The 14,082-nt window shown below is 44.3% G+C and overlaps 2 protein-coding genes across 3 annotated transcripts; both read right to left on the bottom strand.

Moving 5' to 3' along the window:
• Positions 1-47: 47 nt before the first annotated feature.
• On the bottom strand, positions 48-4,141 carry henmt1 (HEN methyltransferase 1). Of its 2 annotated transcripts, none has more exons than XM_035176951.1 (9): positions 3,993-4,141; positions 3,663-3,775; positions 3,053-3,187; positions 2,726-2,908; positions 2,444-2,630; positions 1,865-2,045; positions 1,623-1,752; positions 1,060-1,217; positions 48-371 (listed from the first exon to the last, which is right to left on the bottom strand). In XM_035176951.1, the coding sequence occupies exons 1-9, from the start codon at positions 4,074-4,076 to the stop codon at positions 259-261; spliced, it is 1,284 nt and encodes a 427-aa protein (XP_035032842.1). In that variant the 5' UTR covers positions 4,077-4,141; the 3' UTR covers positions 48-258. The 2 variants fall into 2 exon arrangements, with proteins under 2 accessions (XP_035032842.1, XP_035032843.1); XM_035176952.1 differs by having other exon boundaries at positions 1,623-1,725.
• A 927-nt stretch (positions 4,142-5,068) lies between these two features.
• LOC118121174 (fibronectin type III domain-containing protein 7-like) lies at positions 5,069-13,747 on the bottom strand. Its single transcript, XM_035176889.2, has 16 exons — positions 13,517-13,747; positions 12,888-13,148; positions 12,523-12,783; positions 11,635-11,892; positions 11,128-11,388; positions 10,758-11,015; positions 10,308-10,571; positions 9,934-10,194; positions 9,390-9,650; positions 8,622-8,882; positions 8,275-8,532; positions 7,794-8,054; positions 7,171-7,458; positions 6,669-6,905; positions 6,236-6,286; positions 5,069-5,860 (listed from the first exon to the last, which is right to left on the bottom strand). The coding sequence occupies exons 1-16, from the start codon at positions 13,743-13,745 to the stop codon at positions 5,589-5,591; spliced, it is 3,942 nt and encodes a 1,313-aa protein (XP_035032780.2). The 5' UTR covers positions 13,746-13,747; the 3' UTR covers positions 5,069-5,588.
• Between the last annotated feature and the right edge of the window lie 335 nt (positions 13,748-14,082).

Below are 14,082 nucleotides of genomic sequence, written 5' to 3'. Positions count from 1 at the left end.
TTTGCGTGTGGAGATCTACTTCGTTAAGCTCACATCATTCACAATAATAACATCTTCTCACAGTTTTATTGTGATTATTACATTTGGTTGGTTTAAGTTGCTCTCACTCCATACAATTATTTTTAAAGGCCAAACGAAATATTCTTTCTTTAACAACTGGACGCATACTCAAAACAAAAAGTCGCAGTCCAAATAAGCCTCGTTGAATCTGAACAAGAGACCTACTTTGTCCTGGAAACAAAAGCTGCGTCCTCCAGGTCAAACACTTGCCTCCCAGTCTTCCTCTTGCTCTGCAGCGGCAGAGTGGTGCCTGCTGGCCGGTTCGTACCCGCTGTCCTCCAGCTCGTCCTGAGCCTCCTCTTCTTCAAGGTCTAAAAACACAAATGACCGAGCAGCGTCACAACTACAGAATCATTCAGGTGTCACAGGAAAAACACTGGAGTCAGCTGATGATGCTTTGTGTTGGAGAGAGCGATGGTTGTGGAAGGTTTTATGAAACCACTTTGGACGTAATGTACAGTTAAAATGGTGACATCTGCTGGACAAACCTTACTACTGCATTCTATAGGGTTCGAAGTAGCCTTGTGGACTTTTGTGTTGAGCAAACAAAGTGTTCACATTCTGTCTCGTTCACTAAAACCCGACATGGATTTTTGGGGGCCGAGGAAACACGGATAAACGCTTCTGTTAACGATACATGTAACTGAGGCTTGATATTTTATAGTTTTACCCTAATTTTTGGTTTAGTCAATTAATAGAAAACACAAATACAACCAAATATATAGAATTTGAATTACAAAAAGAAACACATTTGATGTAATTGTAAAAAGTAACGCAAAAAATGTATATGGAAATGTTCATATTAGTCGATATCAGTAATTATTAAAAAAATGTCACATTACTATTTCTGTTAAAAGCAATTTTTGCTCCTGATTAAACAGTAGAACATTTTACAAATCTGCTGTAATAACACATCTTAGTTAATACATTCATTCCCTTCTGTTAACGTTTTACACATTTAGTAAGGACAAAACTAAATGGATCAAATGACCACAGTACCTTGTTCATGGCAATTTACAAGCACAGCATCACCGTCCTGGCTCAGTTCGACATCGGGGTCGTCCATCAGCAGACGCCTGAGATTACCCAGACTTCCACTCAGGGTGCTGACTCTGGGGCAGCAGGACCACAGCACATCCAGAGGAACTGACACACACCTACCACAGGTGAGAAAAAGCAATAGAGATGTGAATCTGTCACTGAGGCCAATGTGATGCCTATTTTAATGCACGACGTCAACAATCCAATACATTGAATTGTATCCTTATTGTGATGCTGTGAGATTTGACACTTTGATCCAACACAAAGCTCTGTAATCAAATATGGTGCAGGAGGTGATGAGGTTGTTTTCACTGCTGTTTGTTTGTCTTGTAGCAGGATTACTAGAAAACTACTTCACAGATTTCCTTTAAATTCGGTGGGGAGGTGGAGCACGACCCGGGGAAGAACTGATAACATTATGGTGTGAATACTGTCCAGGTCCTGATCATGATCTGTATACCACAAACTTCCGAGTCACCATGACAACACTGCTCCACCTAACCTTCCTGACAGAAACACACCTGAGTGATGTGCAGGAATCTTGTCGCCTTTGGAAACGTGTCCAACGTACTCCTTCATCCTCTTCCTCCTGATCCTCTGACGCTCCGCTCTCACACTGCGATACTACATTTCTCATCTCCTCTCTGCAGGCTGTAGGTGGGAGGTTTGATTTGTTTGAAAAAGAGAGAGAACAAATATGTATTTTGCAGGGGCATCAAGTCGATCAAAAAGCACCTCTACTAAGCACCCACTGTATATTCACCTGTGTGCTTCTCTTCTCCTTCTTCCTCCGTCTCAATCGGTGCACAAGAGGCGTTCACCTCACCACTCTTCTTCTCCATCCATCTACTCTTCAGTTTTTCTGCCCAATACAAAACCTCGCTCCCCAGGACTCTCCGCAAGATGTTGTTGTCACACAGGCTGGGATAGTTTATGCTGTACAGCTGACACAGAAACGCATAAAACACACAGATCACATCCAGTGGATCAGGTAAAAACATATCACCTAAGAGACTGAGATCACTGTGAGTTAATCTGCAAGCCTAGTTTATTATTATTCAAATTGCGGGAGGTCTGTGATTGGCTGAGGTGTGGGTGTCCAGACCTTCGCTGCAGTTCATGGGAGTTACCAGCAGAGGCCAGTAAAGCTTTAAAAATTGCCGTTAATTGCTGTTAAAGAAACTCGTGATTAATCTCTGGTCAAATTGTGTTACTTTCTTTCTACACAATTACAGGGAAATTGAGATGAATACAACTCTTCCATTCTCACAACTGTGAGGCAAGAAAGGAGCCACGTCAACAGCTGAGCCAGCAGGAGGTTCAACCCATTCAATATACTCACAAGTTTGTAGGAAAAAACGTCCTCTGCATCGTCACCACCCAACGTGTTGCTGTCATCTCCTCGCTCGAGTCGCCGGAAGACCCCGATCTGAGAGCAGAAGCCGACACTCTCCTGGTATCCTGACGCTGGCTGTCCGACACCAGTGAACTCCACCTCATAACCAAACTCCGAACACGCCTTCAGAGCCCTGAGGAGGATGAATGGTCATCATCATTGAGTAAGAGATTTAACAGCATTGGGTAGGTGTTCAGTTCAGTTCAAAAGTCAACGAGCGTACTGTACCAGGATTTAAACTCTGCTCTGCTCCACTCAAACTTGTGGTCACTGTGCCTGAAGCCTCTCAGTCCGGGGAGGAGGGGGTTGTACTCACAGTTCGGGGTGCTGACGATGACGGCCGCCGGGGTCATGTAACCAAACACGACCTCAGAGAACCGCTCCACGTCAGCAAGCGTGAGGTGCTCTATGCTGGAGACATCCGGAGAGACAACAACAGAAAGGTGAAATCAACACAGAGGAAAGTATTTAAAATAAGAAAATAGAAGAAAAAAGACCATTAATACTGACGGATGCCAGAAGGTTACATGTCGAAGCACCTGAAGAGGAACTTACAGCTCTATACTGGTCACCAGATCAAATCCTCTGAGGCGAGCGTCTCTTTCTGTGACCGAGCCCTCGTACAGTTCGACGCACAGCTGATCGTAACTTGGCTGCAGGTAGTCAGTGGATACAGGAGCTAACGCGCGCCTGACAGAAGATACAAGCAGATTATCAGGCCGCACGCTACTAGTTACTAGTTACTAGTTAATACAACAACAACACACAGAAAAGACGTTTTCAGACATGAACTCTGCAGGAGGCTGGAGTCTAGGTTCATATCATCATCTTTTCCAGTGATCTTTGTTTTACCTGTTGCGCCTCAGTTATTTCTATTTCATTTATTTTTTAAGGTTCATAAAATAAACAGAAACATCACATTTTCTCATCTATTGACAACATGGATGTTTGTTTACTTCTTCACACTTAAAAAAGTCAACAGCATAAAACTGTAGGTTAAAGACATCATTTAGCAAACCGGTTACTTGTATTTATACATTATTTAATCTTAGAGAAAGTAACTACCTCCACGATATACTACACGTATTAACTCCAGAAGTACAAAACTCTTACTTCAGCCACGACAGACAATGAATCACACGTTTTATTTACAAATGGGACTCACATCTTCTTCTTGACTTTGGTCCCGTCGATGTCCAAGCCGACCAGGAGGTGAACTTCCCGGTGGAACTTGAGCCTTTTCATGAGGCTACACTCGCTGCAGCCCAGGTCGAGCACCTGGGGACCAGGACAAGATGAAATCAACCAGAGGAACAAACACACGTTAAAGTTAAACCGGGGGGGGGAATGAGCTACTGACGAACTGCTGTCATGAAGCTAGCTAAAGCTCAGGTAATGACGTTAGCTAGCTGCGTGAGAAAGTTAGCTCCGACGTTAGCTTCGATGCTAACGTGTTTATATTAAAAGTGGTTGTTTGTTGAAAATGTCTGAAAACCTTCGGAGGTTTGTTCCTCTTCACGAAGTCGACGACGAACTGGTGCCTCTGCCTGTGAAGCGGCGGGTTGAATAGCGGCTCCATCTTTACTTCGAACTGACCCCGGTGCTGTGCCCGGCAGGTCCTCCGGCCGGTGGAGGGCGCTGTTATCCACCTGCTTCCCCCCCCCCAGTGACGTCGCTTTTAGAAATGTCCCAGGTGTGTTTCTCTTCCTTGTGAACACGATATCTCAAAATCATCGGGAGGGAATATCTTAAATTCTGGTGCAAACGTTCAGTTGGACTTGTGGAATCACTGATAAAATTTTGATGGTCAAAGGTCAAAGGTAAAGGTCACTGCGACCTCGCAAAACAAATTTCTTTGCCTCGTGAACGCGATATCTCTGCATTTTATATTATTATTAAAATGATTATTATCAGAATTATTATTTTATTTTTTATCACCGTTATTATCCTTATTATTATTTATACAATTATTATTATTATTGTTGTTATTATTATTATTATTAGCCTAAATGCCAGTGAAGTAAATGGTTTGGTTTATTTGTATGTTGGCCCAAATGGTACAAATGTATAGAATGGCCAAATGTGACTCAGTGAAGGCTCAGTGAGGCCTATGTGGTTTTCTGTTTTTTGGCTTATTAATATAATTTTAAATTGAAAGTGCAGAAGTTTAGGACCAAGACCTGAGAGCTCTGATGCTCAAACACCAGTGGATGGAGCACAGATAGTTGACAGTGTCGATAAGAAGCTCTTATGAAAAATCATAAGTCAAACCACCAGATATAACTCCAAGATACAGAGAGAAAACTACCCATTAAAGTGTCCTTGATATGAAGCCTCCTGCTTTCTCACAGAAACACTGAATATGTATGTTATAAGTGATTTTATGCAGTTTTTAATCACACTGATGTTTGTTCATCTTTTGGACAATTCTTCATTTGTGTCACAATTCACTGAGATTTTCAGCAACAATGAAAATAGTCAGTATTTGCAGCCCTGGACACATTAAACACAGTCACACAAAAAGTTTAAAAAAATGAAAGAATTCACCACTGATGTTTTTACAGAGGGGTGTTTTAATGATATTGACATCGTGAAAGAAAATATACTGCATGGTTTTAAAAACATTGCTGGATAAATTATCTGTTTATTTGTTGACACTACCTTCTGTTAGTTGCACAATCATCCAGAGAATCTAATAATAAAACCATTTTTGATAAATATATAATTTCTGCAATACGTTGTTAGACAGCTATGGAGCCAACATGTTGCTATGATACCAGCCACAATTATGAGAATGTATACAAGCTATTGCTAACAAAGATTCGTAAGCATTCAAATCTAAAAGGTGCTCTTTCATCAGGTTTGATCATAATGTATTTGAGACATGTAAGACGTACCCCAGAGAGAAGAATTCTGTTTTGCAGATGTAATTACTTTATTTTTTACACTTTTCCACTTAAAGTTCTCAGAGATTGAACTGGTAACACATCTGTAATGGACGCTACAGAACAGAGAAGACAAACATGCAGTGTCAGCAGTGTTGTGGTGTTTCTGCTGAGTCCAGTGTATATGTAGATGGATCCGTGCCGTTTCATTCGGAGGCACCGGTGGTTCTGCAGCGTCGGGTGGAGTAGGGGGTTTGGGTGGAATCTTTTTTGGCCGCAACCTGGAAGCAGTAGGTGGTGCGGGGCTTGAGATCAGTCTCTACGTAAAAATCACCTTCCACGGTTCTCACTTCCACTGACATCTCACTCTGGTCCTGAATTTTGAGTGTGTAGCTGGTTGCACTCTTCACCGTCGTCCACTTCACATAAACAGAAAGTCCACTTACTGATACATTCAGCACCTTCGGAGATTCAAGATCTGAGAGAGAGAGATGAGTGATAAATGAATAGTTGTTGAATAGCACACATCTATCATCAAGGAGGAATTTTACTGATTACTATGTACAATAAAATCTCTGGCTTGTGAGACACAGAAAAGCCGTTTTCAGACATGAACTCCAGAGAATGTCCGTCCAATTGTACGACTTTCTCCGGAGTTTGTCTTTCACATATTTCACATACGCAGCAGCAGATTCTCCAGACGAGCTAACAACAACACAGAAATGGGTTCATTCGGACATTATCCAGAGTTTTCTCTCGGGGGCTGGCAGGAGAAAGTCCAGAGCCTCTGACTCTATCCGCAATTCAGTGCATGTCTGAAAGCAGCTTCTGTAATATTTAACATTATAGTTACCATTGTTGTAAGTTTCCCGCACATGTCTTCTCCTGCGAGATCCAACTGGACCTGAGGAAGATGAGAAACGTGCGTTATAAAAGGAGAAGGAAGTGGAAGTTAAATAGTATATTGTTTAAATTTTGCAGTGGCGGGAGAACTGTAGCTGTTAAGTTGCTGACAATCAGTATTTTCCATCATTGAGGGCCAGTCAAATACTGATGCTTTGTATTGGTATCAATTTCATTTCCATCCCCATCTTAAAGCAACACTATGCAACTTTTCGACCTTCCAATAGCAGCTTCAAAATGAGTTTGATGGTTCACTGATCATCTGTGTTGATTTGTTTCCTCACCCATCTGTTGTTGCTCTATGTAACTTTGGTGACTGGGTGTAATCTCCTGTAAGAACCGACTGAATGAAATGACAGAGATATCTTTGAGCTGCGTCTGACCTGTGATGACTGCGTTGGGGTTGCTCTCTCCCCAAGCGTTGCTCGCCGTCACTTCCGTGGCGCTGGAATTGAAGTCTGTCAGCGGGCAGGAGAGCGTCGGGGTGCTGCAAAGCTCGACGTGGCCTCCTTCCGATGTATCGTAGACAGTGTACGTGGAGGCAAACAGTGACGCGTCCCAGGACAGAACAGCAGACTGGGCGTTGCCGCTGTATTTCACATTCTGTGGAGGACAGGGGACTGGGACGGAAACAGTAAGAATGCTGTTAACAAATGTATTGTGAGTGAGTGAGTTTGTGTGTGAATAAGTGTTAATCTCAAAGATTTTCATTCAAAAAAGAATTAACAATATAGCAGAACAAGGTAAAGGCTCAACGATGACACCATTGCATTTGTCATTTTACGAACTGAATGTTACTGTCAAAGCAAACTTTGAACTAAAATATACAATATTAATTACTGCTGCAGCTTCATATTACACTATAAACACAGTGAGTACAGTTACCTGTGACTCCAGCGAAGGCAGCGGAAGGTGCGCTGACCCCAGCTGAGTTTCCGGCGCGCACAGTCAGGTTATAAGCTGTGCTGCAAGGCATCGGGAACTCAAAGTATCTCCTGGGGAGCCAGTAAGAAGAGACCTCCATCAGAGCATGTGGGTCGTCTTTGATTCGACCAGAGATCTCCGCCAGATACTTGACATCAGAGCAGTTGACGCTGTCCCAGGACGTGAAGGCCCAGTGATATTGGCCGATCTTCTGCATCCGGACATTCAGAGCAGTCGGAGGACACGGAACTGAGGAGGAAAGAGACGGTTACTCACAGAATGAGCCCAGTTACATTGTTTAGCTCTTGTTCTTCAGGTGTTGTGAACCAGGATATTAAGTGTACAATTAGAAATGACAGGGAAGAAACAAACTATAGATTGAGACTGATTATTTCTGATTATTAAAAAACTGAAATCTTATTACTTTGTGCCAAAACACAGTTTCAATTAAATAAATACAATTATTTTTGGGAAATAAATAGGACTAAAACAACACTTTAACTTACTTTTGCACAAATTCTACTCCCATAGTTATTATTTCATACCACAATTTTTGTTTTTTATTTTTTAGCTTTAACCTTTACCTGCTCCCTCCGTGAGAGGTGAACTAAACGAGCTGTTGCAGAAGCCGTCAGAGGCTTCAACTGAGAAATTGTAAATTTCTCCACATTCCAGGCCGTCGAAGGTGCAGGAAAGAGCCGGGCTGTCGCAGTAGAGTGCGTCTCCATCCTGGGGTTGGGCACAGCCATAGTAATTCACGGCGCCCTCAGAGGCGTCCCAGGACAGGACAGCAGAGTTGGTCTCACAATCGATGTCCACCGTGAGACCAGAGGGCTGACAGGGAACTGAGAGGACAGACAGAGGACTCCGATTCAAACAGGGAGCGAAACATTCAGAAACCGTGAAAGAGATTCAGACGAGTAGAAAATATTCCTGGGCTCTTCTTTGGCCTGTACCTCAACCTTCTACCAAGTGTCAAGAAAACAGGTTCAGTAGTTTTTATGTGATCCTGATGAAAGTCAGACAAACAGCAATAAAAACATGGCCTCCAGAAAATATCTCTACCTGATCTGAAGGACGAGGTGCTGGGCAGGCTGGTGCAGTTGTCTCCGCTGGCTGTGATGCTCAAGTTGTACAACTGACCACAGTGCAGATCAGCCAGGGTGCAGTTGTTCACTAAGGTGCTGCAGTTGACCATGTCTCCGTCACTTCCTGTGGCTGTTAGCTGGTAGGATGTGGCCACAGGGGAGTGTCCCCACGTCACTGTCACCCCACTCTCCTCACATGACTGAACCACTGTCACGTTGTCTGGTACACAGGGTGCTAGAGGGGATGGTGTGGAATGAGCTTCGATAAAAAGATTCATTCTTGTGTATGAAGCGGAGAAAATGTCCCATGTGTGAGGTCGTTACCTGTTTGAATCTTCTTTGGAGAACTCCTGAGGTTGCTGCACCTGTTAGACGAAGCTGATACTATGATGCTGTAGTGCATCCCACAGCGGACATCCTCCAGTTCACAAGAATCAGAGGAGCTGTTACAGGAAATGAGGGATTGGTCGTGACCCTCAGCGGTCACCACGTACAGGGTTGTGTTCACTGTGTTCTCCCAATCAACCAGGATGGTGTCGTTGTTGCATTCTGTCGCTATACTGATGGACGTCAGAGAACAAGGACCTAAAGGAGGGGCCACATAACAATTCAAAAATTACACTAGATAGTGCGACTGTCATCCAGTAAGCAGATGGAGGATTTAAAGTCTTTGATAACTTTGTGTTTCCAATATTTGTTTGTATACAGTTTTTTAAATAGTTCAAAGCTCAGCTAAAATCCTATATTGTAGAAGATCAGCTGGGAAACCAAGTGATGTCCAACCTAGGGGCCCCTCTAGGTGACAATATAAGATTGAGGGATCACAAGCAGATGTTTGGGACCGAAAGGAAGAAAATAAATTGTTTTACAAGACTAAATGTAATTCATATTTTAGTTTTTACCACTAATAATTATTCAAATACAACAGTCAGAGATATTTAGCATTTAAAGTCACAGTTTGAATAAAGGGGGGTCACAAGCCATGAGGGTTTGTGCTCCACATGACTTTTATCCAATGGTTGATTGATGGATTCATGTGGTAAAATGCTTACTCCAAAATTATCCTTGTAACCTTTCAAAAATTGTAACCACCTGTCACTAGCTCAAAGGTGGCGCTGTGATTGCTGTGGCAGTGCTCGTTCGTGGCTTTGAGGTGGAGGGTGTAGCGCGTCCCACATTTCAGATCTGGCACCTCGCAGGGAGAGGAGGTGGTCGTGCAGGTGGAGTTGTGTCCGTTCATCTCTTCAGCGTACACAAAATAGCTGAGGGCTCCGTCTGCGTCATCCCAAGTCACCCAGGCTGAGTTTGATACGCAGTCCAGGTGGCTCTTAGGGTTGCTGGGCATACATGGAGCTGTGGAGCATGTAGATTGAGAACTGTAACACTTACATATTTAACAATTATATATATTAAAACAATCAGCTGCACAATCTGAATAGAATCTGAGTGTGTTCCAGTGCTGCTGATGGTGAGTCTGATGCTCTACAATGAAGCAATGACACTAAACACTGAGTTAGAGATCTTAATGAAACTGAAGTAGGATAAATATAGTATATATTGTATATAGAGCCTAAATACATTGCACACTGGGTATGCATAGGCCCCCCGATACTTTTCATGACTGTGTGAAGTTTACCTGAGGAAGTCTCGACCACAGCGCTCGGCTGGCTCTCACAGTCGTCTCTTACAGACAGCACGGTAACGTTGTAGTGTTGTCCACACGGTAGATTGTTCATGGTGCAAGTCGTGCTGCTTGAGTTACAGTAGAGTCTCGCCCCAGTGTTGCTCACTGCCGCCACATGGAAGTACTGGGCATCGGGGTTGGGAGACCAAGAGACGGTTATGGCTCCTTCAGCACATTGTGCATTAACGGTCACGTTCTGTGGTGCACAAGAGGCTGAGGGGGAGAAAGAGAAAGAACAGACAGAAGTTTAAAACAGGAAAATAGAGGAAAGCACTTTTGGAATCGACCACGCCTCAGAATAAATAACCAATAATAAGGTGCCGTACCTGTCTGCACGTAAGACCTGTTGCTCTCCACGCTTGAACAAGACTCGTCCTGGGCGAACACGCTCACGTTGTAGGTCTGCCCACACTGCAGGTCGTCCAGATCACAGTGAGTCATGGTGTTGTTACACTGGGTCTGGTGACTTCCGTCTGCGGTGACGGCCACTGCCAGATAGGACACTGCCCCACTGGCTCGCTCCCATGTCACCGCAGCAGAGTTTGAATGGCACAGCAGAGAGGCCTTGACATTAGTGGGTGTGCAAGGCACTGATGGAGAGAAAGGGTTAGAGGCCGAGTTGTTGAGTTAGACATTATATCTCAAATGGGAGTGAATGAAATTTATATACATAGAAATAAACCTGCTGGGGTTTAACCAAAAATATCAGATAAACTAAAAAATCCTCAAACAACAGCACTCCTATCAAACTGAAAAACGTGATGCTTTATATTTACCTGACTGCAGGTCGAGGTGAGCGACACTGTTGTCACACTCTCCGTCCTGAGCCATCAGTGTCAGGTTGTAGAGCTGACCACAATGCAGGCCGGGGAGCTGACAACTGGTTTCCGTGCTGTTGCACTCAGTCCTGTGACCGTCGGGCCCAAAGGCTTGCACCCTGTAGGAGGACACGCCCTCTTCTTCTTCCCACGACACCACGCCTGTGTCATTACTGCAGACCATCTCCGCTGTTACTCCCTGTGGTACGCACGGCACTGCAGATAAACAGAAAGTTAGGATTATATAAAGGTATCAATAAAGTTCAAATATAACCTGCCACAGCTGTTTATTACAGATAAATATACAACAAATAAAACATGATTTTACATGTGTTGATCTCCACATCAGAGCTTCTAGCACTTGAGCAGGTCTCGTCCGAAGCACTAACACTGATGGAGTAGTTGAGGCCACACAGCAGGTCGCTGAACAGACACGTTGTCACGCTGCTGTTGCAAGTTGATTCATAGCCACCGTTGCCCTGGGCGACTGTGGTGTATGACGACGCCCCTTTGCTTGGCTCCCAAGAGACGGCCACGCCACCGGACTCACAAACCACCCGGGCCTCCACCTGCTGTGGTACACAGGGCACTGAACAGACACAGATAGAAGTGTGAGTCTTACATTATGATTCAGGGTCGATATTGGTTCAATACAGAGAAAACAACACGGCTATTTTGCTCAAATTAGATTCATGCATATATACAGTGAGTAGTAAGTAAAATCACAAAGATCCTGACCCAACAAGTCAATTATTATATTTTTCAAGGCTGCAATTAAAGAGAACATGGCTTTAAATCTGTTACATAGCTTTTTATCATGTTTACTTATGCCTACCTGCTTTCATCTGTGTGATGCCACTTGACACGTTGCAAACGCTGTTATCAGCAATCACAGTGATGTTGTAGGTGCAGCCACACAACAGGTCTGGGAGGATGCAGGACTGTGTGGGCGTCTCGCAGCCGGACTCGTGTCCTTGCATGGAGAAGGCTTGGACGATGTAGGAATCGGCCCCCATGCTGGACTGCCAGTCAACCCGGGCTGTGTTGGTGGAGCAGTCCAGTGCAGCCACAACTCCTTCAGGAGGACAAGGCACTGGCAGAGAGAAGGAAAAGTCATGACTCAGTTATTTGTGATTTAATGTCAGCGGGTAGTTGTCCGCTTACAGAATATTTAGGCTTCAGAGAAAGGTTGATGCTTCATTCATGCTACAGACCTACAAATACCCAGATCTTTTAAAATGAGCAGGTCAGTTTCAGCCATTGACTTTTAATAAAAATGGACGTTATGACAGTTTAGGTGAACCATCTCTATTAGCACCTGGTGGCTGACGGCAGTATAGGTCATGGATGGGACGTGGACCAAGTACACGTTAAATTAGTTTTTGTAATTTTCTGTCATTTAAGGAACTTCTTATTGATGAAATAAAAACAGGGTGAAACTTCATGATTCACAGCTGAGACTGACCCACGATTGGTCGAGTGTGAGAATCTGTGAAACCTGAATATCACGGTTTTCTACCACGATCACCACTGCCAATACTCTGCCTCCAAATTACACCAAAAACATAAGATGGCAGCACCAATATCCAGGATATGTAAGCTTTAATTAATATAATAATTATATAAATCACCAGTGTTAAGAATCCATGTCTGAAAACTCTAATTTGAGTTTAAATGAAATCAATTAATAAAATGTTGCTGTTGCTGTATTTTTAAACCTCACCTGATTCCACCTGTAACCTGGAGCTTGGGGGGCTGCTGCAGTTCTCGTTGGAGGCAACGACAATCACATTATAGGTCTGACCGCACTGCAGGTTCTGCAGCTCGCAGTTGGTGTAGTTGGTGTTGCAGGTGGAAATATGGCCGCTGGAGGACCGGGCTGTTGCGTTGTACACCACGGCACCCTGTGCGAAGGCCCAGTCCAGGAGGGCCGAGTTGGTGGAGCAGTCCAGAATCACTGAGCCAATGCTGGGTGTGCAGGGAGCTGAGTGAGTGGAGGTGAGACATGGAGGGTGTGTGAATCAGACTTGGACAAGGCCGTGACATATGAGACAAGTAAATAAATAATTATTATTACACCTGTTTTACCTGATTTGACCTCTGTAACTGGGCTGGGCAAACTCGAGCAGATATCATCTTGCGCCGATATCTGGACCAAGTAGGTCTGTCCACACGTCAGGTTGGTCAGAGTGCACGTAAGACCTGCCGTCTCGCAGGAGGACAAGTGTCCCTGTTTGCTGTGAGCCGCCACCGTGTAAGACAGAGCCCCCTGGCTGGCACTCCACGACACCACAGCTTCATTATTGGAGCAGTCCATCGCCACATCCACGTCAGCAGGAATACAAGGCACTGGAGAGAGGAGAGAGATCATTTTATTCTATTGTGACTAATACTCACCATGAGTTCCTTTAGTAAGAACCGAGAACATTGACCTGACGTTTGGGAATATAAAGTTTAAATGACTGCCAGTTTATTGTTTTGGCAACAGACAAGGAGCGGTCAAATTAAAACATCCACAACTAGAGAGAAAAGAAAATTAAATAAACTGATGGTGAGTGACAGCACAAAAAAAGGTCACCTCTTTCTTGCATAAAAAGATTTACACATCTTTGAGAGTTATAAAGAATGAAGGAGAAGAATCATGAAGTATGGAGAATAAAATAGTCATTGTCCCGAACTAGTTACATAACAACCCATCTTCACTGACTGTAACGCACCTGACTGCAGGATGCCGGCCTCGCTGGGGTCAGAGTTGCAATCCTGGTTGGAGGCGATGACGGTGACTGTGTAGTTCTGACCACAGACCAGGTTCGGCATGCCGCACTGCGTGTTGTCCGACCAGCAGTCAATTGACTGGTCATCTTCCGGCGTTACCGTGGCGGTGTAGAACTCTGCCCCAGCTGAACTGATCCACGACACCATGACGATGTTAGAGACACAGTTCATGAAGCTGGAGACGCCGGTGGTTGGGCAGGGCTCTGAGGTAAAGAGGGAGAATAGACTGGATGAAAACAGAACTTGTCCTTCGAGAAGCTGGAGCCAAGGCCAGTTGACATTAGGAGAGTGCGGTTCAGCTTGTGCGTGTTGCAGTAGAGTTTTTCGTGGGTATTAAATAAGGATCTACCTGACTTGAGCACAGAGGGCGGACTGGGTTGACTCGTGCACTCAGAGTCTGCCGCCTGAACAGACAGGAAGTACTCCTGGCCGCACAGGAACTCGGAGATGAAAGTCCAGGTGTCGTTTGTGCTGAGCTGCACTTTGTGGCCATTGCTGTTCTTTGCAG

This window comes from Hippoglossus stenolepis, chromosome 14 (genome assembly GCF_022539355.2).
Source record: "Hippoglossus stenolepis isolate QCI-W04-F060 chromosome 14, HSTE1.2, whole genome shotgun sequence".
Lineage (NCBI taxonomy): Eukaryota > Metazoa > Chordata > Actinopteri > Pleuronectiformes > Pleuronectidae > Hippoglossus > Hippoglossus stenolepis.
The sequence above is the reverse complement of the archived record's forward strand: the minus strand, read 5'-3'. Positions and strand labels throughout refer to the sequence as shown.

Excerpts from the sequence above, each read along its gene's own strand:
- henmt1 (XM_035176951.1), bottom strand. The coding sequence starts at position 4,076 with ATGGAGCCGCTATTCAACCCGCCGCTTCACAGGCAGAGGCACCAGTTC. Across the intron at positions 2,631-2,725 it reads AGAGCAGAGTTTAAATCCTG|GGCTCTGAAGGCGTGTTCGG; the intron begins GTACAGTACGCT and ends CATCCTCCTCAG. Across the intron at positions 2,046-2,443 it reads ACGTTTTTTCCTACAAACTT|CTGTACAGCATAAACTATCC; the intron begins GTGAGTATATTG and ends TTTCTGTGTCAG.
- LOC118121174 (XM_035176889.2), bottom strand. The coding sequence starts at position 13,745 with ATGAACTGTGTCTCTAACATCGTCATGGTGTCGTGGATCAGTTCAGCT. Across the intron at positions 10,572-10,757 it reads TCACCTCGACCTGCAGTCAG|TGCCTTGCACACCCACTAAT; the intron begins GTAAATATAAAG and ends TCTCTCCATCAG. Across the intron at positions 6,287-6,668 it reads CCCCAACGCAGTCATCACAG|GTCCAGTTGGATCTCGCAGG; the intron begins GTCAGACGCAGC and ends CATCTTCCTCAG.